The sequence below is a fragment of the Hyperolius riggenbachi genome, chromosome 2 (genome assembly GCF_040937935.1).
Source record: "Hyperolius riggenbachi isolate aHypRig1 chromosome 2, aHypRig1.pri, whole genome shotgun sequence".
Lineage (NCBI taxonomy): Eukaryota > Metazoa > Chordata > Amphibia > Anura > Hyperoliidae > Hyperolius > Hyperolius riggenbachi.
The window spans coordinates 143,813,680-143,836,478 of record NC_090647.1 but is presented as its reverse complement, the minus strand read 5'-3'; the positions used below and the strand labels follow the sequence as shown (position 1 = coordinate 143,836,478).

At 43.5% G+C, this 22,799-nt stretch overlaps 1 protein-coding gene across 1 annotated transcript in view; it reads right to left on the bottom strand.

Moving 5' to 3' along the window:
• The window catches only part of CDK2 (cyclin dependent kinase 2), a 30,363-nt gene extending 9,645 nt beyond the window's left edge, over positions 1 to 20,718 (bottom strand). The window contains exons 1-6 of the mRNA XM_068267598.1: positions 20,382 to 20,718; positions 12,636 to 12,713; positions 10,870 to 10,990; positions 8,154 to 8,324; positions 5,131 to 5,232; positions 1,964 to 2,167 (exon numbers count right to left, since the gene is read on the bottom strand). Coding sequence (XP_068123699.1) covers positions 1,964 to 2,167; positions 5,131 to 5,232; positions 8,154 to 8,324; positions 10,870 to 10,990; positions 12,636 to 12,713; positions 20,382 to 20,497 — 792 coding nt within the window. The 5' untranslated portion in view covers positions 20,498 to 20,718. The remainder of the gene's footprint in view (positions 1 to 1,963; positions 2,168 to 5,130; positions 5,233 to 8,153; positions 8,325 to 10,869; positions 10,991 to 12,635; positions 12,714 to 20,381) is intronic.
• Positions 20,719 to 22,799: the final 2,081 nt, after the last annotated feature.

The window sequence follows — 22,799 nt, the reverse complement described above, 5'->3', positions numbered from 1 at the left end:
TCAATGTATCTTTCCCCTGTCAGACTTGTCGGCCTGTGTCTGGAAGGCTGCCAAGTTCTTCAGTGTTGTGGTTCTGCTATGATCTCCCCCTTCCAGGCCCCTCTATGCACACTGCCTGTGTGTTATTTAGATTAGAGCAGCTTCTCTCTTCTCTCTTATCTTTTACAAGCTGGATAAATCGTCCTCTGAGCTGGCTGGGCTTTCAAATACTGAGGAATTACAGACAAAGGCAAAGCTGTTTGCAGGAAGAAACGAGCAGCCTGAAACTTCAGTGCATGAGAGATGCAGGGGGAAAGAAACACACAAATGATCTCTTGATATTCAAAAGGAAGGGTGTATACAGCCTGCTTGTGTATGGATGTATTTTCTATGTGTGGACATACTGTGCATCAACCTACTTCCTGTTTTGGTGGCCATTTTGTTTGTTTATAAACAAACTTTTTAAAACTGTTTTTAACCACTTTTAATGCGGCGAGGAGCGGCGAAATTGTGACAGAGGGTAATAGGAGATGTCCCCTAACGCACTGGTATGTTTACTTTTGTGCGATTTTAACAATACAGATTCTCTTTAAGGGGTTTATGACTGCAGTCCTTAAGTGGTTAAGGGCTGGTTCAGACGGACGCTTGTGCAGCGTTTACCACCAGTGTTCAGGGCTTGGCGTTAAACGCTCCCATTCAAGTGAATGGGAGCGTTTGTACCAAGCTTTTACGCGCGTTTACACGAACGCGGCGTTCGGGTCCCGATTTTCCCTGGCGTTCAAGGAGCCTCTGGAAGCTACATGTAGCTTCCAGGGGCGGTTAACCGCGATGGGTAATGTCCCCCTAGGGGAAGAAAAAACGCGACCGCATCCGAACGCAACGCGAACGCTGCTGAAAGCTCGAACGCATCACCACCGCGACGCCAACGAACGCAACGCCTCTGACCGTCCGTCTGAACCAGCCCTAAAGGAGTCATCAGGGCAAATCTATTAAAATGAGTGGTACTTACCGGGGGCTTCCTCCAGCCTCAAGCTCCTAGGACCTTCTTCGCCGCAGCTCTGCCCGCAGCCGTTCGCCGGAGCTCCAACCCGGTCCCCGGCGATGACGTCAGATCGACCTGGAGGTCGCTCTGTACTGCGCCGATCGCGCAGGCGCAGTACAGAGCGACCTCCAGGTATGCACTCCTAAGGAGTTTTTTTCACTATCAAAATTTTTTTTCCCACAGTTAAAAAAAAAAAAAAAAAAATCTATTGATTGATGTAGAGATTACATGAGACATTCTTGAAGGAGGAGCAGCAGAGTGAACACCTGACATTAGATATTGCAGACAGTGGGAAAAGTTTCAATCAACTCAACCCTCTATGATACCGCAAGTACAACATTAAAGCGGACCTGAATTCAAAACTTCCTCTCTGCTCTAAAATACAAGCAACAGCATAATGACCAAAAAAAAAAAAAAAAAAAAAAAAAAAGGGGACCTGAGCTCTCCCTAAAATCGCAATACGCACTTACCTGGGGCTTCCTCCAGCCCACTATAACCCGCAAGGTCCCCCAGCATCCTCCTGGCTCCCTTCTCGGTCCCGCTGGCTGCCCCAGCCTAAAGTCACCCGTGCACCTCCCTGCAGTGCATGGTACGAGTCATCACCCCGGATGATGCGAGAGTCCTGCGCGGATCAGTCTCAAATAACCGCACATGCCTCACGCTGGCCGGTGTGATGACGCATAGCGTGCAGACGCGCACGGGCGAGAGGAGCCAGGACGACACCGGGACATTGCGGGCTACGGTGGGCTGGAGGAAGCCCCAGGTAAATCCATATTGCAATTTCACGGTGGGCTGGAGGAAGCCCCAGGTAAATCCATATTGCAATTTCATAGAGAGCTCAGGATCCCTTCAAGGTACCCCTCAGAGCCTGCCTGCCCCCCAGAGCATTTGCATGGGAAAAAAGGCCAGTTTGTAGAACTACATAACAGAGTCAGAACTTACAGCCAAAAGGTCTCTACCATCTCCATCCAGAGGTGGAACAACCTTACTGAAATCTTGCCGAGCCCATTTAGGGAAGGAGGGTTTATAATCCGGCATTGAGGTTACCCCGGGCCAAGAGGTTTCGTCAGGCGTTCCCAGTGTACGAAAGATTCGGAAAAGTTGATCAATTTCTGAGTCTCCTGGGAACAAGGCTCTCTTGGTAATCTAAAACAGAAGATAACATTGCATTTCACATGAGGACAATTTTTATGTAACACCACCACTTTCCAAATTAAAGCGCTGTTATATGTATTAAACCTGTGACAAAAAAAAAGGAAAAAAAAAAAAAAAAAAAAAGGGAAATAAACTGATACCTCAGGAGAAGGAAGCCTCTGGATCCCAAAAAAGCTTCCCCAGTCATCTTACGTCAGCCTGTTCCAGTGCTAGAACCCCCTTAGCATGGCCTGCATGTGCACTAGCGCCACCCTACTCAGGATCTGGTGGAACTAGAGCTCAATTGGGTCCGTGCTACTGCGCAGGCACAGACAGCTTGCACCTGCGCAGTAATGTTGACACAATCCACCCTGGCTCTTTTTGAAGAAAACTAAACAAGCTGCCAAGCACTTTTTCCAGGGTTCCAGCTCTGAACCGGACAGGGGGAAACCTCATTAGGATCCGGAGGCTTCCACCTCCCAAAGTAACCCCCCCCCCCCGAGCACTTTTCTTGCTACAGGTACACTTTAAAAGGGTACCCGAGGTGAGAAAAATATGGAGGACATACTTATTTTGGTTTTAAATAATGCAGAGTGCCTGGCTGTCCTGCTGATCCTCTGCCTCTAATACTTTAAGCCATAGACCCTGAACAAGCATATGCAGATCAGAGGTCTACGCCCAATCTGACAAGATTAGTTTTATGCTTGTTTCAGGTGTGTGAAACCTGAAAACGACCCATCCGGCGGAAAAACTAATTATTCCACCAAACACCCCTCCCCGCATGGGCGATCAAATTGTTTGCGCCGTCTCCTCTGCATGATGTCACAGGCCGCTTTCACCACGCCCCCCACATAGCAACGCGTTGTTAGCTACATAGTCCTGTACAGGACTGCCATCGATATCTCCCTAGGGGATCGGGTCCCAATCAGTGACATAAAATCAAGAGTTGTGTATGCATCTTAAGACCTTATTCACCAGAAAGATCAGCAGGACTGCCAGGCAAGGAAATAATGATGGCAGCCTCCATATGTCTTTCACCTCGGGTTCCTTTTAAGTGGAGATTAAGACTGACTTAGGTGAAGTACAAAACTATTCTGTGGTCCAATTAATCAAAATACATGATGGTGGCAAGTGCAGAGTTCTCCAACAGTACAGGTTTTGCAGGAAACTACCTACAATCACAGGTGGGGTAATTAGTGTTGCAGAGATGATTAACTACCTCTGTGGATCTCCACAAAACATGCACTGTTGGAGGCCTTGAGAACATGGTTGGGGAACACTAGGTTAAAGAACATGACTAAAAATGTCAGCAAGGAAGAATCTCTTACAAACGATAACTGCCATAAAAGGCTTCATTTTGTGTTAAAAACCTCGAAGGGTAAAACAGACAGATTCAGAATGTGATTGAGGTTTTAGGAAATCTTGTGGTTTTTAGGAGTATACAAAATCATATGCAGATCAGCAAGAAACTCCAAATCATAATACCCATCCTAAAGGCACATTCCTTTATCAGCAGCTTAATATGAAAGCATGATCAGAGCCTGCCAAACTCTGCCAAGCCTTGGGGAGCGGAAGCACTTGGTCAATTATAAAAGCCACATTCAAGTCACACTATGCAGGAAAGACAATACTCTTATTCTGCTTTATGATTTGTTACACGTCATCCGACTGCAGCCTAGCATTCCCATTCATAGAGATCATGCAACTGGCTAATTCTGGAGTTATCAGATGCTTCATGTGTGAGGAGATTACAGGACTCGTGTCTTGCATCACAAGAACCCCAGGTCTGAACCTGGCAAATACAGGTAGTCCCTGAGTAGCAAACGACCCATAGATATGATCGGCCCGAAAATGAAACATTTTATTTTTGTGGGAGCAATTTAAAAAAGGTTTTCAAAAAGACTTTGTAGTTTGAGAAAATAGAATTTTCTGAAAATTTGAAGAAAAAGGGTTTTTTTTTAACTTGCTAAAAGGACATTTTGATACGGTACACTATACTATATATAGTGAGGTCTGCAAATACATTTTAAAGCAAACCTGTGATCCAGTACCGGGAGCTTCTGGAAGTTTGTGTTTATTCCATAAAATCAATTCAATTTAAAAATCGTGATTGCGCATAATCGTAGTTGCAACATTTTACGTGAGATTTTGTCTAAGCGAAATTAGCACATTAGAATAATCACTAGAAAAGGAGGAGACACAAAAGGGACAGAGGGACACAGTGGAGGCAGAAGTGGCATAGAGAGGAAACATGTGGGAACAGAGGGGATACAGGGGACAAAGATGGCAGTGTTCCAACTAAAGAACAGGTTCAGGTTAAGAACAAACCTACCTACAGTTCCTATATTGTTCATTAACCGGGACCTACATGTATACTATCTGCTCAATATTTGTGTGGTTTCTAAAGATAGTTTCTAGGCATAAGCTCCGTCCATCAGAATAGAAATTCCGACAAAAACTTTGAGGGCAGAGCAGTTTAACTTACCGTAGGGCCTGTCTATAGCCAAAGCACTCTCCATCGTGGTCAAATCACTCCAATGCTGCTTCTTCAAACCCAGAAGGAGGAAGCACTGGAGTGACGTGTCTGGGATAGAATGTGACATGGAGCACATAGGCTACAGGAGGTGACTAGGGCAAGTTCACCCCTGCCACAGCCCGCCAAGTTTTCATCAGAATTTGGATTCCAACAGGCAGAGCTCATGCCTAATAGTTCCGGGAAAATGATTGTGTTTGTACATGAGGATGATATGGATCTGCCATGCATAGTAGCCACACTTCACTTATTATGGAAGAGCTCAGTGACATGGTAAATTCCCTCTCAAGCATCTAGACACAGAAACAAAGCCTCTGCTACACTAACACCTTACACTGCACTGAGCTGAGTTACTGCAAGGACAAAAGAAGTTCTGAAGAGGGAAGATGGCATTGTTTCATTTCAACACATGTAGGATTCTAACTCATTCAGATGCACTTACCATTTCTGCAAATATGCAACCCAGACTCCAGATATCTACAGCAGTAGAGTAGTACTTGCAACCAAGAAGGATTTCTGGAGCTCTGTACCAGAGTGTGACCACCTAATGAACAGAATAAAATGGGATGAGTTTCCACAACTAAAATTTAATTCCAAAAGTATAACAATCAATAACTTACAAAGAAACAAGTTATAACATTACTAAAAACCATCATCAGCAACCTGTAACGAAACATACATATTTGTATAAATTTCACATCTGACAGATTAGCCAATTTATTTCCTTTACAACAGCTGTATAAAATAACATTATGCAGGTATATTGTAGGCTATGTTGTGTACAGCCTAGATTCTCAACGTGTGGTACACGCACCCCAGGGGGTACTTCTGATGGTTCCATGGGGTACTCGGGCTTTATCTACTTAACCAAGAACAACAAATTTTGAGTTTTAGAAAAGAATAAATCTTATTTAAACACCACCAATTTAGTATTTTAGCTAATTAAAAGCAATAGTAAAAGCTTGGAAATTGTTTAGAACCAATTATAATGTACTACGATTAAATATATATTTGTCAAGGGGTAATTGTGATAATGTTTACTATGCTAGGTGGTTACTTGGTGAATACAGGGTTTTAGAAGGGGTACATACCAATAAAATGTTGAGAAACACTGGTGTACAGCACAATTGTTTACATTGGCATCTGCAGTAAATGCAGTGTCCAGAAAAATTACGCAGGTCGGAACTTTCCGTTCCCATTCTCGCAATGGATCAAAATGCATTCATGCGAATGGATTCTATTCCCATCATACAATACAATCTGTTTACACGTCTATTTCTTTCTGTTGATAACTGACTGAGCTGGAGAGCACGTGCTCTCATTTTTTTTTTTTTTTTTCATATGATGCGATTGCAATGTGAAATCTCCAATGCACCTAGCACTTTTCCCTGACGATGGATCCAATTTAAGGGGTTGAAACATGTTAGATTTGGGGGGGAGGGGGGTTCTTTTTTGAATATGAGAACAATAGCAATCTAAGTGAGGAATAGGGTTTGATCAAATGTAATGTGTCCCCCCTTCTTCCTTCCCGCTTCTCTCTCCCTATATTTCCTTCCCCCCGTTTCCCATTCCTCCCTTTCCATGCCCTTCCTTCCGCCCTTCCTCCTTTTCCCCCCTCCCCCCCCCCCCCCCCTTTTCATCTGGCTAGTGTGGTCCCCACTTGCGTCCAGTGACCATGATCAAAGAAAATCTGTATTTGGTTTTGTTTATTTTCATGTATTACACTATATTGTGCCCCACTAAATTTATTAAAAAGTATGTGGGGCTTTGTATAGTGATGTTATCAACGATTTAACGGTTTTGAAAATTCTTTGACGGCCTCTGTGTTCCGGCTTCCTCCCTCCATCGTTTCCTGGCCCTCCCCGCCGCTGGCACTGGTGATGTATCCGCATGGAGCGCATTTGCGTTCCGGCGGTATGCTTCGCTGACGCCTGCGGTGGACGTTGGTGGGCGTACCTTGTGACGCTTTGTTCCCTGGTGCGTCCTCTACGCTCATATACATGAGGACGGTGACGTAGGCGGTGGTGGGCGTACCCGGAACACATGCAGGCTTGATATATTCGCCATTATGGCGTGAAGGATGTACTCGCTGCTGTCTGCCTTTGAAAAAGCCGCGAGAGGCGGCGAAACATGTCAGGCCTCTGACAGCACCCCGCTTCCCCGGGCATCACCCCAGGACCTACTGAACTTTCCTCTGGTTCTCAATACCCTACAGTGGGACGGTAACTATGGACTGTCTTTTTGCATATGCATGAACTGCTCAGCATTAGCTTATTGGTGCACCTGCTTGCTTCTGCCTCATTCTGCTATTGCCTTGCATCAAGAGCTTTTCTATACAACGTGTCCCTGCAATTTGGGGACATCTAAGACTGTGCAAACTTAAGCTTATATGCCATCAAATTATCAACTGCTATTTCAACCAATGAATGCACCTACTTGCTATTGCTCTACTTCACTGTTTGCTTTGCATCAAGAGTTTTCTCATGCTACATGTCATTGGTGCACCTGCTTGCTTCTGCCTCATTTTGCTATTGCCTTGCATCAAGAGCTTTTCTATACCACGTGTCCCTGCGATTTGGGGACATCTAAGACTGTGCAAGTTTAGCTTATATGCCATCAAATTATCAACTGCTGTTCAACCAATGAATGCACCTACTTGCTACTGCTCTACTTCATTGTTTGCTTTGCATCAAGAGTTTCTTCATGCTACATGTCCCTGCGATTGGGGGATATTCAAGATTCGTTGCAAGCTTATACATGCCAGTTACCTGAACTGATGCCACTGGAAGCAATTGTTTGGTGAGATCTTACGGGGATTGTTTGAGGACTGCAGCCTCATCAATCTTCCTGGGGGTGGACCTTGGGGGTGGTCACATCAGGAATGCTCTTAAATTTTTCATAGGATGTTATCAATGTTTTTTATAGGTGTTTTCTAGTTAATAAAGGGTTTTGTAATTTTTCATGCACCCAAGAGCCAACTCTTTCTTCATTTTTTAGCATGATCAAATGTAAGTTGGCCTTATTGGTGGAAATATTTAATCATAAAATATAAAAATACCTTACTTCATGTCAATAATGATCAGTATGGAATTTTAATGCAGATTAATAAAAGTTACATTTTATATGTATATAGATATCTCTCATATGCATCAACTCTGTTGATAGGAATCAGTTTATGTGTATGGTGGGGTACACGTCTATTTCTGTCAGACAAAATGCGTCAGTTTTCACAGCAATCGTGAACCAAGCCTACAACTACCTGCTACTTACTGTATGTGTGTACCAGGCCTACAACTACCTGTTAGTTACTTCATGTGTGTACCAGGCCTACAACTACCTGCTACTTACTTCATGTGTGTACCAGGCCTACAACTACCTGCTACTTACTGTATGTGTGTACCAGGCCTAAAACTACCTGCTACTTACTGTATGTGTGTACCAGGCCTAAATCTACCTGCTACTTACTTCATGTGTGTAAGTCCTCACAGGAACTCCAAAGGCTCTGGCAAGGCCAAAGTCTGCAAGCTTGATTGCTCCATCTGCATTGATGAGTAAGTTCTGAGGTTTCAAGTCCCGATGCAGAACACGATGGGAATGGCAGAATGCCAAGCCTTGTAATAACTGGAACAAGTAGCTCTGAAAACATGGAAAGAAGTCTTAGGTGCTATAAACAGAATCTGTTACAGTTAATAATAACGGCCTGTTCACACAGTACAGAGCAACAACAGTCTCCACAACTTGAAAATTCCCCTGGTAGTTTTCATACATTTATTGGGGAAAAAAAGTTCAGGTTTGCAATGCAAAGTACATTGCCATACAATACAAGATCTTATGCGTTAAAATCACTCAAAGTGAAAATTGAACAGTTTCTATTTTTTTTTTTAATCAAACCAAGAAATTTCCTGTGTGTATTTTTTTCCCCTGAATTAAAGACCATTGGGAGTGGCACATATATCTGATCATAATATCAGAAAATTGAATGGTGCATAACAGACAGAACAATTTGCTTGGGTCTATAAATCAAGAAATTGACAGTTTTCTAGTTTTTCATAAAAGGGGAGAATTGAACACAATGTTAGTCAATCTAAAAAAAAAAAAAAAATAAAAAAAAAAATTTGAGGGACAGTTATTGACAAGACTATAAACTATATTTTCAGCAGCACTAGAATACATACTAAATAAAATGATCAAATAATGGTTCGCATATGTACATGGAAAAGATAAAAAGTGACTATCCCCATGTGCAAATTATACATAAAACATACTGTATAATAATAAGCTAATCTCTTTCACGTGTTCATTGTCTACAAGATCAAACTTTGCTAAGCCAAAAGATTTATTTCCACTACCTCAAAAGCAAACATGAAGGCTCCTTCTCAAACCTATTTTAATACACTATCTGCAACAAAAAGAACAAGAAAACATGCAACCAATTGTATGGATCTACGGAGTCCTGCTCTGAATACTGAGCCAGTCCAGCATCACTCGCACAAGCATGTAAGGCCAGGTACACACCATGCAGTTTTCGCTTCAGATCCTACTTCCAAACGGAAACACACACACCCAGACACATTCTCAATCAGAAGGAAAAACGAACATGCTGGAAAGTATTGATACAAATAATGGCTATTTGTCCACATGTATGTCCTTTTGATTGAAAAAATTACCGTAACTGGAATCTAAAACACTCGCATACATGTGTACACCAGCTTTCCTCCACATCTGATGGATGTCAGTTCTGAATATCGATCTAATCATTCACTCAAATATGATCTGAAGTGCAAATTGCATGGAGTGTACCAGACTTAAAGGACATCTGTAGTGAGAGGTACAGAATATGGAGGTTGCCATATTCATTTCCTTTTAAAGAGACTCTGTAACAAATTTTTCAGCCTTAGTTCTTCTATTCTACAAGTTCCGATGCCTGTTCTAATGTGCTCTGGCTTACTGCAGCCTTTCCTAATTGCACTGTCTCTGTAATAAATCTTATCTCATATCCTCTGTCGTGTCTGTCCGGCTAAGGCTTGAATGTGTGGAATGTGCAGGGCTGCTTGTGATTGGATAGAAGCGATACACATCCTCTGCAGGCCCCCTGCAGACTCTGTATGACACACACACACTCTTTATGTGGGGCCTATCACAAGCTGGTTAGTTTGTTTGTAAACACTGCCTAAAACTGTTAATTACAAGCCAGGATTGCAGCAGAGAGTGGCAGAAACAGCACAGAGGGGCACAGGAGAAAATAAGGAATAGAATGGTATGCTTTTTAGTGTAAGAATATTAGAGTACAGATTCTCTTAAAGTGAATGTTTACCTGTTTTAAAAACAAAAAGTCAGATACTCACCTAAGGAGAGGGAAGGCTCGGTCCTAATGAGCCTTCCCTCTCCTCTCCCGGTGCCCGGTCCCGCGCAGGATCCCCCGTGGCAGTATTCGACCAGTTCGGTCAAATACTGACACTTCCGCATGCCGAATGGAGCTTTCGGAAGGCTTCGGGAGCACTCGGGCTCCCAATGACGCGGCCACTCCTTACTACGCATGCGCGAGCGCCCTCTATGACGCGCGCGTACGTATTATGGAGCGGCCCGTCTTCGGAAGCCCGAGTGCTCCCGAAGACCTCCGAAGTCCCTGCGGCGGCGGACGCGAACGGGGGAGCCAGCGCAGCACCGAGGGCACAGGGAGAGGAGAGGGAAGGCTCATTAGGACCGAGCCTTCCCTCTCCTTAGGGGAGTATCTAACTTTTTGTTTTTAAAACCGGTACCCATTGGCTTTAAGTAATACCAGTTGCCTGGCTGTCCTGCTCCTCCTTTGCCTCTAATACTTTTAGCCATAGACCCTGAACAAGCATGCAGTAGATCAGATGTTTCTGACATTGTCAGGTCTGACAAGATTAGCTGCATACTTGTTTCTGGTGTTATTCTGACACTACTCCAGCCAAATAGATATATAAAATGATCTAAATATGGCAGCCTCCATATCCCTCACTTCAGTTGTCCTTTAAGACCTCCAAACTCTACAGGGCACTGTGGCAGGTTGCCCAATAAGCACACAAGCAGACGATACCATGTATACAAAAACTGTGTCACGTTAAATGCAAAGAATGGTAAAACCATTTTTTTCATCATTATAAAAACTATTTCTCAAAGTATTCTAGAGAAAACACGCTTATTTAAAAGAACTCACTTTAACAAGAGCCAGTGGGATTCCGGTTATGCTGGAGCCATCCATAAACTTCTTTAGATCTTGGTTCAGAAACTCAAAAACAAGGTATAGCTTATTTTCTGTATGAATGACATCCAGAAGTCTACAAAGATATAAACCAACAGATATCCCTTTTAATTTACTAACAAAAATGCACACCGCTTTATATTAAATTTAATTTTAGTTCTAACAGCAAATACAGATACAAAACTAAAATTGCATAAGATAAAAATAGGCACATATATTACTACTGGTCCTACTAATAACTTGTCTGAGGTCCCTTTCTATTTTCCTGCACAAAGTGTTAAAGACAAAAATGGAAATGAGCCAGCCAAACAGCAAGTGAAATACAGCCAGTTATCCTGAAAAGCTAATAGAAGGAAAACGCTTGTACACATGTCAATAACGACCTCCTCTGCCCTGAATCTATCTGTACAGCAGCCCCCAAAAGAAGACCATCAATAAAGTGCTTTGTGATGGTCTGTGTTCTTGCTAGAAAGCCTAACCTCCTGGGGTTGGTGACATGAAAGGAGGCAACTGAAGATCTCAATAAGTCAAGTCACAACAGGTGACTTGGCAGCCAATCAACCATCGGATTCAAAAGTTATTGAATCGGATAAAAAAATCCATTCTGCCACAAGCATGCCCGATTGACAACTACCGATTTCAGGACAAAATATCGATTGTACATGCTGGGAAAACTCAGCCCGAAGTGGTCGATCGTGTGCAGAACGGTAACAGCATGAGATGAACGTGACGGAACCCCCAGCTGCCATCTTTCCCAAATGTTGTGTGTGTCGCCCATTGCCCGTGCATTTATACTTTACCCCTCACGCTGCTATGTCTGCCATATTTCCGCATTGGAGTCCCACATGACTACCAGCATATAGATTGTGGGGAACGTTTGTGATGTCACACACGCACCCCACGTACCATTACACTAGCAGCCACGTGGGGCACCAATAAGGAAGTACAGTGGACAGCATGACAGGTAAAGTATAAATGCACATGCAATAGGGGGGCACAAATTTGTCAATCGCAGAAACATTTTATGCTGAAATTGAAAGGGAATCGGCCTGTGGTGTATGACCAGCCAAAAGATTTTTCTGTTCAGATTTGATCGGAGAGAGATCTATCTCTTGGTCGAATGTGCCCATACAATCGCTAGATGTATGGACACCTCTACAATAGCATCAGATTTGTTGCCATCACATAGTGAGCTTAATATGAAACTAGACCACAACCTGCCCCCTGATGAATACAGCACTCATTTTGTCAAATTCTCCCAGAGAGATCCAAAAAAACAAACCCTTGTAGAGTTGGTCATAGTGCGAATATACAGTCCACCAACCAGAAATCTGTATTCCATATACACTAGTGATGGACCCAATAGCAGCTTTCTCTCTGCTTCCCAAGCTTCTCACCACAATGTTTCTAAGCATTACTCACTTAACTATGATCTGAATATAAATACTTTTTGTATATCATTCCTTTACTCTTAGACAAACGAAAAATCCTAAATGAATTGCAAACACCCATGTATGCAAGTTTCCACCAGACAAACAATGTAACATGGCACCATCACCACTGGTGACATCCCATCGGACTGCTTGGTCTAGCTTATTTCTAAGAGCACCCATGCATGCAAGTCTGTAAACACAACCTGGGACTGCCACAGAAAGACTCCCAATACCATAATTACCACTGAGAAGATAGTTTAGAATGTTTCTAAAATTATGACTACCTACTTGACTATGTTAGGATGATTAAGTTCCTTCAGAAGAGAGATTTCTCGAATGGCTGTGCTTGGCACACCTTCTGTTTCCCTAAGAAATAAAATCAAAATGCATTTCAAGATTAAAGTTGAATTCCAAATTTACAGGTTAAAAATATGGAACAGCCACTGTCTAAACCAGTGATCTGCAAACTTGGCTCTCCAGCTGTTAAGGAACTACAAGTCCCACAATGCATTTGCCTTTATGAATCATGATTGTGGCTGTCACACTCCTGCAGCGCATTGTGGGACTTCTAATTCCTTAGTAGCTGTAGAGACAAGTTTGCAGATCACTGGTCTAAACACAAAGCACCTTCAGAGGAAAGGGGCCTCAAATCACACTTGTGTTCACAGCTATGTTTAATCTCAGTTTTAAAATACAAGCATGTAAAATACACCAGTGCGAATCTACGTGTCGTAGTACGCAACTACGCATCATAGTTCATAGGCGTAGTTTAAGAACTACACGTACGTATTTCCGCGTAGTCCCGCTATGCGAAGCTTCGCCCGCTATGCGTAGTTGACGTATGTATTGCGAAGTCAACTACGCGTGCGGTAACTGAATCTATATTGATCATTGCGCATGAGCAGAATTATTGACCTTTTATATGCATACAATTCATCATTGGAAGGTGGAATGTACGCTTATATTAGTTGATATTTGCAAATAGGTTGAAGATTATTGCGGAAATGTTTCCGCATAAGCGGTCGCATCAACTACACTACGCACTACGCGAAGCTTGCGTATTTCAACACGTAGTCTACGACATGCAAACGTAGTGAAGTTTCTGATTACATAGCAGTAGATTGCAAAGCGTATTTGTGTAAAAATAGTAAAAATATGCGTAGTTTCAGCGTAGCGAAGTTGACTGACTACAACCATCCATGTTTATGATACAAAAATGACTTATCAGCCTTTACTCCAACAGAGCTCAAGACCTGTTAGGGCTGGTTCACACTGCAAGAGCTTTTTGTAAGCACCTGTGAATTTAAAAGCTCTTGCTAATGTAATCCGATGTGTGTGTTCTCACTTGAGCGATAAAAAAAAAAAAAAAAAAAAAAATAATCACCCATAGCATTGCATTAGCAAGAGCTTTTCAAATCACTAAAGCTTAAAAAAACAAAACAAAAAAAAAAATAATAAACTTTTGCAGTGTCAACCAGCCCTTAGGGCCCCTTTCACACTAGAGCGTTTTGCCGCGATTTAGGCAAAACGCTCAAACGCTAGCGCTTTTAAAAAGCGCTACTGTAATGAAGCCCTATGGGCCTGTTCTTACTTGGACGATTTGCGCTAATCGCCGCAAATTGCCCAAAAATGGTGCGTCGCCTGCACCATTTTCAGGCAATTTCCCGGCGAATCAGTGCTATAGAAGCGCTAAATGTGATTGCGGCAAAATTGCCGCACTAGTCAGCGCTTTTTCCGCAGGAAATCACGGGGAAAAAAAAAAATTCACTTCTGCAAAAATTGCCGGCGTTTCTAAGGGTGCGTACAGACATGCGACTATAGTCGTTTGAAACGATCGTTACCGACGGCATTGCCCGACGATCGTTCGTAAAAAGTGCACAAACGATCATTAAAACGACCGACCAACGAGATATGTCGTTGGTAAAGAACGATCCATTCTGCCAGATCTTTTCCAACGACCATCGTTCAAAAAGTAATGTCTGTACAACGATCGGTCGTTGATCGTTCGTTCTCAAAGCTTTGCACATGCTCAAACGGTTCTTTTTGACACTTGTGTTTGAAATCAGTTTATACATCATGTTGCGCACGCAACGCTCGTTCCAAGATCGTTCGTACACGAACGATGTTCAAAGTAGCCTTTCTTCAAACGATCATCGGCCGATACCTCCTTTAACATCGTTCGTCGTTCAGAACGAACGATCGTTATCGTATGTCTGTACGTACCCTAAGTGTGAATGGGGCCTTAATGGTGATAAGGAATGAAGAAAAGATGATTTATACCCAAAGAGAGGAGAAGGGTAGTTATAAAGCAATGAGAAAAACAAAAACATACACTGTAGTCTACTACAACATATTCACATGTGTGAATACATAATTTGATTATATTGTCAAGGCCCCATAAAACAAAGAGGTAGTTTAAAACTGCACAAAATACTGCAGTTTGGTAATAAGCAGATGGTTATCTGTTCTAGGCCTGGAACCCACTGGCAACAGTTTTCTAAGCGCTTGTGATTTCTAAAGCGCCTGCGAATCCAGAATCAATTTATTTGGCCAAATAAATGTGCATTTACAAGGAACTTGACTTGGCAGTTGCTTAAAGAGACTCTGTAACAATTTTTTCAGCCTTAGTTCTTCTATCCTATAAGTTCCTATGCCTGTTCTAATCTGCTCTGGCTTACTGCAGTCTTTCCTAACTGCACTGTCTCTGTAATAAATCAATGTATCTTTCCTCTGTCCTGTTTGTTGGGCTAAAGCTTGATTGTGTGGAATGTGCAGGGCTGCTTGTGATTGGTAGAAGCGATACACACCCTCTGCAGGCCCCCTGCATACTCTGAATGACTCACACACTATGCTTAGCTGAGCCTATTAGAAGCTGGTTAGTTTGTTTGTAAACACTGCCTAAAACTGTTAATTACAAGCCAGGATTGCAGCAGAGAGTGGCAGAAACAGCACAGAGGGGCACAGGAGAAAATAATGAATAGAATAGTATGCTTTTTATTGTAAGAATATTAGAGTACAGATTCTCTTTAAAGTGTAACCGTCGGGCATAAAATCAATTATTTATTTTTATCTGGTAAACAAGTAATAAGGACACTAACCGGGCAATCCAAAAGTTAAAAATCACTATTACTTTTCTTGTTGATAAGGCATCGACCATTAGGTTTTTGTTTTCTTACTAAATCTGGCAAAACATTCAATTTTGCCCTGACATTGATTATTTGCTAGATATACAGCCTAGCACTGCATTCCATCAGATTGCAGCAGAAACCTGCTTTAACCACTTTACCCCGCGCGTACGCATTTCTCCGTCCCTTTTTCCATCCTTTAACCCCCAGGGACGGAGAACTACGTACTTTCCGCGCTCCCGCCGCTGTCTGCGCTCCCGCTTGTAAACACACCGCCCGCCGCTAGTAAACATGCCGCCGCCCACTCGGAGATCAATGAACAGGAAAATCCATTCCCGTTTGTTGATCTAAGCCCCGCAATGATCTGCTGCCGCTCGGCTGAGCAGCGCGACCATTGTGGGGAAAAAAAAAAGTTCTCAGCCTCTTTCTACTTCCTGCAAGCGTCCTTCCGGACGCTTGCAGGTCGCATAAACAAAATGTTACTGTGGCCATCTTGTGGCCAAATAGTAAAAACTACATCCAAAGCATTTTTCACATAGAAATAAATTAGTTTAACACACAAAATTAACCCTTTACCTCCCACACTCCAATTTTTTTTTTCTTGTAATTTAAAAAAAAAAAAAAAAATTACAATTAAAAAAAAAATACATAAATAGTTACCTTAGGGACTGAACTTTTTAAATATTTATGTCAAGAGGGTATAACACTGTTACTTTATAAACTATGGGCTTGTAATTAGGGATGGACGCAAAACTGAAAAAATGCACCTTTATTTCCAATTAAAATATTGGCGCCAAACATTGTGATAGAGACATAATTTAAATGGTTTTATAACCGGGACAAAAGGGCAAATACATTTCATGGGTTTTAATTACAGTAGCATGCATTATTTAAAAACTATAAAGGCCAAAAACTGAAAAACAATTTTTTTCCCACGTTTTTTCCTATTTTCCCATTAAAACACATTTAGAATAAAATAATTCTTGGCATAATGTCCCACCTAAAGAAAGCCTAATTGGTGGCGAAAAAAACAAGATATAGTTCATTTCATTGTGATAAGTAATGATAAAGTTATAGACGAATGAATGGAAGAAGCGCTGAAAGGTGAAAATTGCTCTAGTCAGGGGGTAAAACCCCTTAGTTGGGAAGTGGTTAAAAAGGGAAGGTTCAGGGACTATCTAAAAAAAAAAAAAAAATCCACTTACCTGGCGCTTCCTCCAGCCCGTGGCAGGCAGGAGGTGCCCTCGGCACCGTTCCGCAGGCTCCCGGTGGTCTCCGGTGGCGCGCCCGACCTGGCCGGCTGCCAGGTCGGGCTTCTTCTGCGCTCCAATCTGCGTCTCACGGGGGCGCGCTGACATCATATGACATCAGCGCACCCCCGTGAGACGCAGATTGGAGTGCAGAAGAAGACCGACCTGGCAGCCGGCATGGCCAGGTCGGGCGCACCACCGGGAGCCTGCGGAGCGGCGCCGAGGGCACCTCCTGCCTGCCAGGGGCTGGAGGAAGCCCCAGGTAAGTGGATTTGGATTTTATTTTTTGACAGTCCCTGAACCTTCCCTTTAACCTCCTTGGCGGTAATGACGAGCTCAGCTCGTCCATGACTGCCGGAGGGCACCGAGGCCAATTTTGATAATTTTTTTGTAGAAAAAAAAAAAAACACGCAGCAAACACTTTGCTTGCTGCGTGGTGGGGACGATCGCCGCTACCCGACGCATAACGGGCCCCCCCAGACCCCTGCGCAGCCTGGCCAATCAGTGCCAGGCAGCGCTGAGGGGTGGATCGGCATTCCCTCTGACGTCACAACGTCATTCCGTTCAAGCCCTAAAGGAAGTCCCGTTCACAACGGGATTTCCTTATGGGCAAGCGCGCTGGCGGCGATCAGAGGGGTGGGGAGAGATGCGGCAGAGAGGGGGGGGAAATCATGCAACTAGCGCTAGGCTAGCTACATGATCAAAAAAAATACTGCTACACAGCCTCCCTGGCGAAATCAATAGAACGTCAGGGTGGTTAAAGCACACCTGTAATGGAGAGTAAAATATTTACCCCAGTAGTGGGAAGCCTCTTTATGGTCCAGAGGCTTTACCAATCTACCATTTCTGTACAAGACCCTCTAACTTTTGGCTCTGGACCCTGCTGCAGACACAGGCATCTGTACTGGGCATGCACAACTACGGTCCATGCATACCTAATGGTATGAAGCAGCTCGTGGACAAGTGGGCATGCGCAGACCTTACTTATCTACAGTTTACAGTGTCCTGAGCACTGGCGGATTGCCCGTTTGCACCTAACTAAAAGGTTGGGAGTGCATTTAAGACATTTGCTTTACTATGGCAACTGACAAACATGGTTGTAGCAGAAGTAAGGCCCCCTTTCCACGGGTAGCTGAAGGCCGTAAATTCGCCGCCTATGAGCTGCTCCTGTCCACCAGCCAGTTGCTTGCTCGTGCTCAGCATGGGCAGTGGACAGGCATGAAGTTGCAGTTGAGCATGGCGGTCACTGTCCTCAAAAGTGAAATGAGACAGTTTTTTGACGTCGGGCTAGGTGCACACAGCAGAAACGCTAGCGTTGCGGAAAACGCTGCGTTTCTGCTGCTAATGGAAGTCTTTGGGCCGCAGGAAAAACCGCACAAGCGTTTTTGATGCGTGCGTTTTGTAAAAAAAAAAAAAAACCAAAAAAAAAAAAAACCCTGGTTTTGTTGCATAATCTTCAAAAACACATGAAAAACGCACATAATGAAAGTCAATGGAAAAGCAATGGTATACGTTTTTCTATGCGTTTTTGCTATTAAAAAAAAAAAAAAGTTGTGATATATTTCCGCTTCCTGTTTTCCTAGTGATTTGCATAAAATGCAAAATGAAACCGCACATGTTTTTTTTTTATATGCGTACCGCAAACGCATTGAAACGCTAACGTAAATGCACCAAAAACTCACAAAAAACACACACAACATTAACATAAAATAAAATGCAGCTTTTCATGTTATGTTTGCGGGAGAATTATGCGGCAAAATCAAGCAGTGTAGGCCCAGCATTAGAAGCTTTCAGCTCTCATACACTTTAAGTCCTGCTTTCTGAATTAACCCTAATACTGGGCATACACAGCTCGATTTTGGCGCTCAATCGTTTCGCCGCTTGATTCCGCAGTCAATTCTCTTATCTTCCGCTCGTTTTTCTTATCTTTTCCAATTCACCTCAATCCAGAATCGAACGGCAAAACGATCCGGCAGGAGATTGGACATGTCCGAAATTATCAAGACATCTTAATGGCTCAAAATCGAACCGTGTATTCCCAGCATAAGGTAAGACAGGATGTCACATCAGTGATTGAGAAGGAGGCACTCTATAGGTTATGAACTACTGTTCAATTTTACACGTCAAGCACACTACATGTTATGGGCGGAGCCCTTCATCAGGTGTTCACCCGTAACATGTAGTGTGCTTGACATGAATACAATTTAACGGTAGTTCATAGAGTGCCTCCTTCTACTGTGAAATTCAGTGACAGGAGTGGTGTACCTGTCTGAAGGGGAGCACCAGTATTCACTCTCCTGAAGAGGATTGGGTGCATTCTGGTGTCTGTGGAACAATAACTTGTGACAAATGTCAGTTACTTCTTCAAAGTAATAACCGTATCATGCTTGTAAGTACAGTGATTCTGCAAGTACACACACCAGATGAAGCTCAGTCGATAACGACCGCCTCTGCCGAGAATCCAACATGTGTACAGCAACCCAATACACCCCCAACCCCTCTGACTCCTTTGCCAGCAATCCATCCTCACAGATCGCTTTGGCCAAGTGACAGGAGATAGCAATGTTCTCCCCACTTATCTTGCCTCATTACATCACTCCTGCGGCACTATATGCCCTTGCATAGAACAGAACACGTTGCTCGCCTGCAAGCAAGTGAAGCGCCCGGGCCTGCAATATCGCTGGATGGAGAGAGATGCAGGGCTGTGAAATCGGTACAAAAACCATCCAACTCCAACTCAGTTTATGAAACCACCGACTTAGAGTACCCAAAATTGCTCCGACTTTACAGCGGTGGAGAGATGTTTAGTGACTCTTTGAGACGGGCAAGTGACAGGAGGTGAATACACTGTCTGTGAGCTGCTCTCTTGCAAAGACAGTCCTCCCATGAAGTCACATCTGAGCGCTGCCACAGTCATACTTAGGCGCAACTAGGGATGCTGTCACGAGTAAATATATGTGCCTAAGCACTCAAATTTCGTGATTTAAATGAACATTTATTACTGCAGGTGTGCAACAGGACATAAGGTGTTATTTACCCATAAATCCGCATTCTCCCTGCGCTCCAAATAGCTGGCACGCGTCCTATTGGACGCATTTCAAGCCTCGCCAACCGGCACTCCCTCCTTCTGGCTAATACTTAGGCACTCAAATTTACTCCTGAGAGCATCCCTAGACGCAACATATCACGGCCCTATCCCACCGGGTAATGCCACCACGTGTCAAGCGCTGACACCTGAGGTGTTACAACCACGGCATCTAAATTGCACCTGAATTGCACTCATGGATGGTAGACTGGACGCTGAACTGCTTGGCAGTTGCACAGTACAGTCAGCTGTGTGAAAAAGGCCTATGGCTTCCAGGGTGAGCCCTAACATGCAAAAAAGCATAATTAAAAATATTAGTAAGGTGGGGGGATTCATTAAAACAGGTACAACCAAAACTAATGCATAAGTGACTAATAACTTTTGAAAGCTCTGAAGGAGATCCCAGCTACAAGGCAGCAGTTCCTGGAGAGCATGTGTGGATTTCCTGGGAATGATATGCTGGCCTCCAGAGCATGCTGGGATTAGTACAGTTACAGAGCAGCCCCTCTCCGTTACGTCCCCCCCCAAGGCCAGTCTGCGCCCATCTCACAAGCAGCCGTCCCCCGTGACTCACGTATCCAGGCGGATCTTCTTCAGCGCCACCACCTCCCCGGTCTCCTTGTTCCGAGCCTTGTACACCACCCCGTACGTGCCCTCTCCGATCTTCTCCACCTTCTGGAAGTTCTCCATGATGGGCGAGACGGGGGACCGCTGCTGCTGGCGGGCTCTGCTGTCCCCAAACTACTTACAGTTCACTTCAATAACCAAATTCTTCCGAAATTCCTACAAAAGCGGTACCCCGATATCTTCCCGCCACCACCGTGAGGCCACGCCCCTGCAACTCACGATTGGTGGAGAGAGACGCGATGACGTCACCTATAGACGGAGACAGCTGCTGCTGACTGGAAGAGTTTTGAGTTTTGTGAAACGTGCACAGGAAGAGCAGCTGATTGCCGCTCGCACAAACATTGCCACTAGTGTGTGCTAACTGCAGAGATGCGAAGTTCGGATCTTTTCAATGATCCGGATGATTCGAATCGGATCATTGAAAAAATCCGGATCTTTGATCCGAATCTCGGATCATTTTACAAGGGAAGCATTCGGGGGTGAAATGACTAGCAGGACAGGAGAAGGGGAGGGGGGTGGACACCCAGAGAAGGGGAGAAGATGGACAGAGGGCAGGGAGTGGACAGAGAAGGGAGGAGGGACGAGCAGAGATCAGAAATGTTTGTTTGCACACAATACCCACATGCTGCAATCATATCTATGCTTTATATATATTTCACCTATATGTTCATCTGTATACTCCCAACTTCCATTCCCCAAAGCATTCCCAGAAGTAAAGTGCAGCTGTATAGAGCAGTGCAGGAGGATCATATTGCACAGCAATCACAGTGCCTGCAAAGTTACTGAGCTGTGCTGAGCCAAAAGTGTTCTGTAGTTGTGCACAATGAACAAATTGGAAAGACAGCCTGTAATGAGCAGCAGGTTATAGCCAGTATGTGTGCTCTACACATATCTGGCAGTGGCACCATGTCCCCTCTACCTGTCCCTTGCTCCCCTCCAACAGAGCGATCCATCTCTGCTCTGCTTCCAGGACCCCGCTGCCCGCTGAGAGGGGGCGTGTCGCTCCGGGCCCCGCCCCTTTTGCGATCCGAATCACTCATTTTGATGATTCGGATGATTCGCCTCACAAAAGAGATTCGGATCAAAGTTCCGAATCGTTCATGATCCGGACAACACTAGCTAACTGGCTGGCTGTGTAGACCTCCTCCAGTCATGTGTGAGAGTATCTCCAATGCAACATTTACAGAAGCGGATTGCAAACAAAGGCGTTATAAACAGCTCAGCCTAGAAAACAATCACATAATTTTTAACCACTTCACCACTGAGGGGTTTTACCCCTGAAACACCAGAGCAATTTTCACCTTTCAGCGCTCCTTCCATTCATTCGTCTATAACTTTATCATTACTTATCGCAATGAAATGAACTATATCTTGTTTTTTTCGCCACCAATTAGGCTTTCTTTAGGTGGGACATTATGCAAAGAATTATTTAATTCTAAATGTGTTTTAATGGAAAAAATGTGGGAAAAAATCATTATTTTTCAGTTTTCGACCATTATAGTTTTTAAATAATGCATGCTACTGTAATTAAAACCTATTAAATGTATTTGCCCATTTGTCCCGGTTATAAAACCGTTTAAATTATGTCCCTATCACAATGTTTGATAAATCCAAATGATCCGCACCATCCAGATAAATTCTTTATTAATACTCAATTAAAATGATAAAATCCATGTGGGTTTGTATAAAGATGACGCACAGGCGCTTCGGGCCATATCCGGTCCTTTCTCAAATCATGACCAGCCCACAAACGCCTGTGCGTCATCTTTATACATACCCACATGGATTTTATCATTTTAATTGAGTATTAATAAAGAATTTATCTGGATGGTGCGGATCATTTGGATTTATCTAATACTACACTTGTGACTCCAGAGGAGATCCCGGCACATCATCTTACATCATTGGTGCAGTGGCTTTCACCTGATTACCTATCACAATGTTTGGCGCCAATATTTTATTTGGAAATAAAGGTGCATTTTTTTTCAGTTTTGCCTCCATCCCTAATTACAAGCCCATAGTTTATAAAGTAACAGTGTTATACCCTCTTGACATAAATATTTAAAAAGTTCAGTCCCTAAGGTAACTATTTATGTTTTTTTTTTTATTGTATTTTTTTTTGAATTACAAAAAAAAATTGGGGAGTGTGGGAGGTAATGAGTTAATTTAATGTGTAAAACTAATGTATTTGTATATGTAAAATGGTTTAGGGTGTAGTTTTACTATTTGGCCACAAGATGGCCACAGTGATGTAATGTTCATCCGACCTGTAAGCGTCTGGAAGGACGCTTACAGGAAGTTCCGGACGCTTACAGGAAGCACTATGAGGCTGGAAAAATCACAATGATCGCGCTGTTTCTCATAG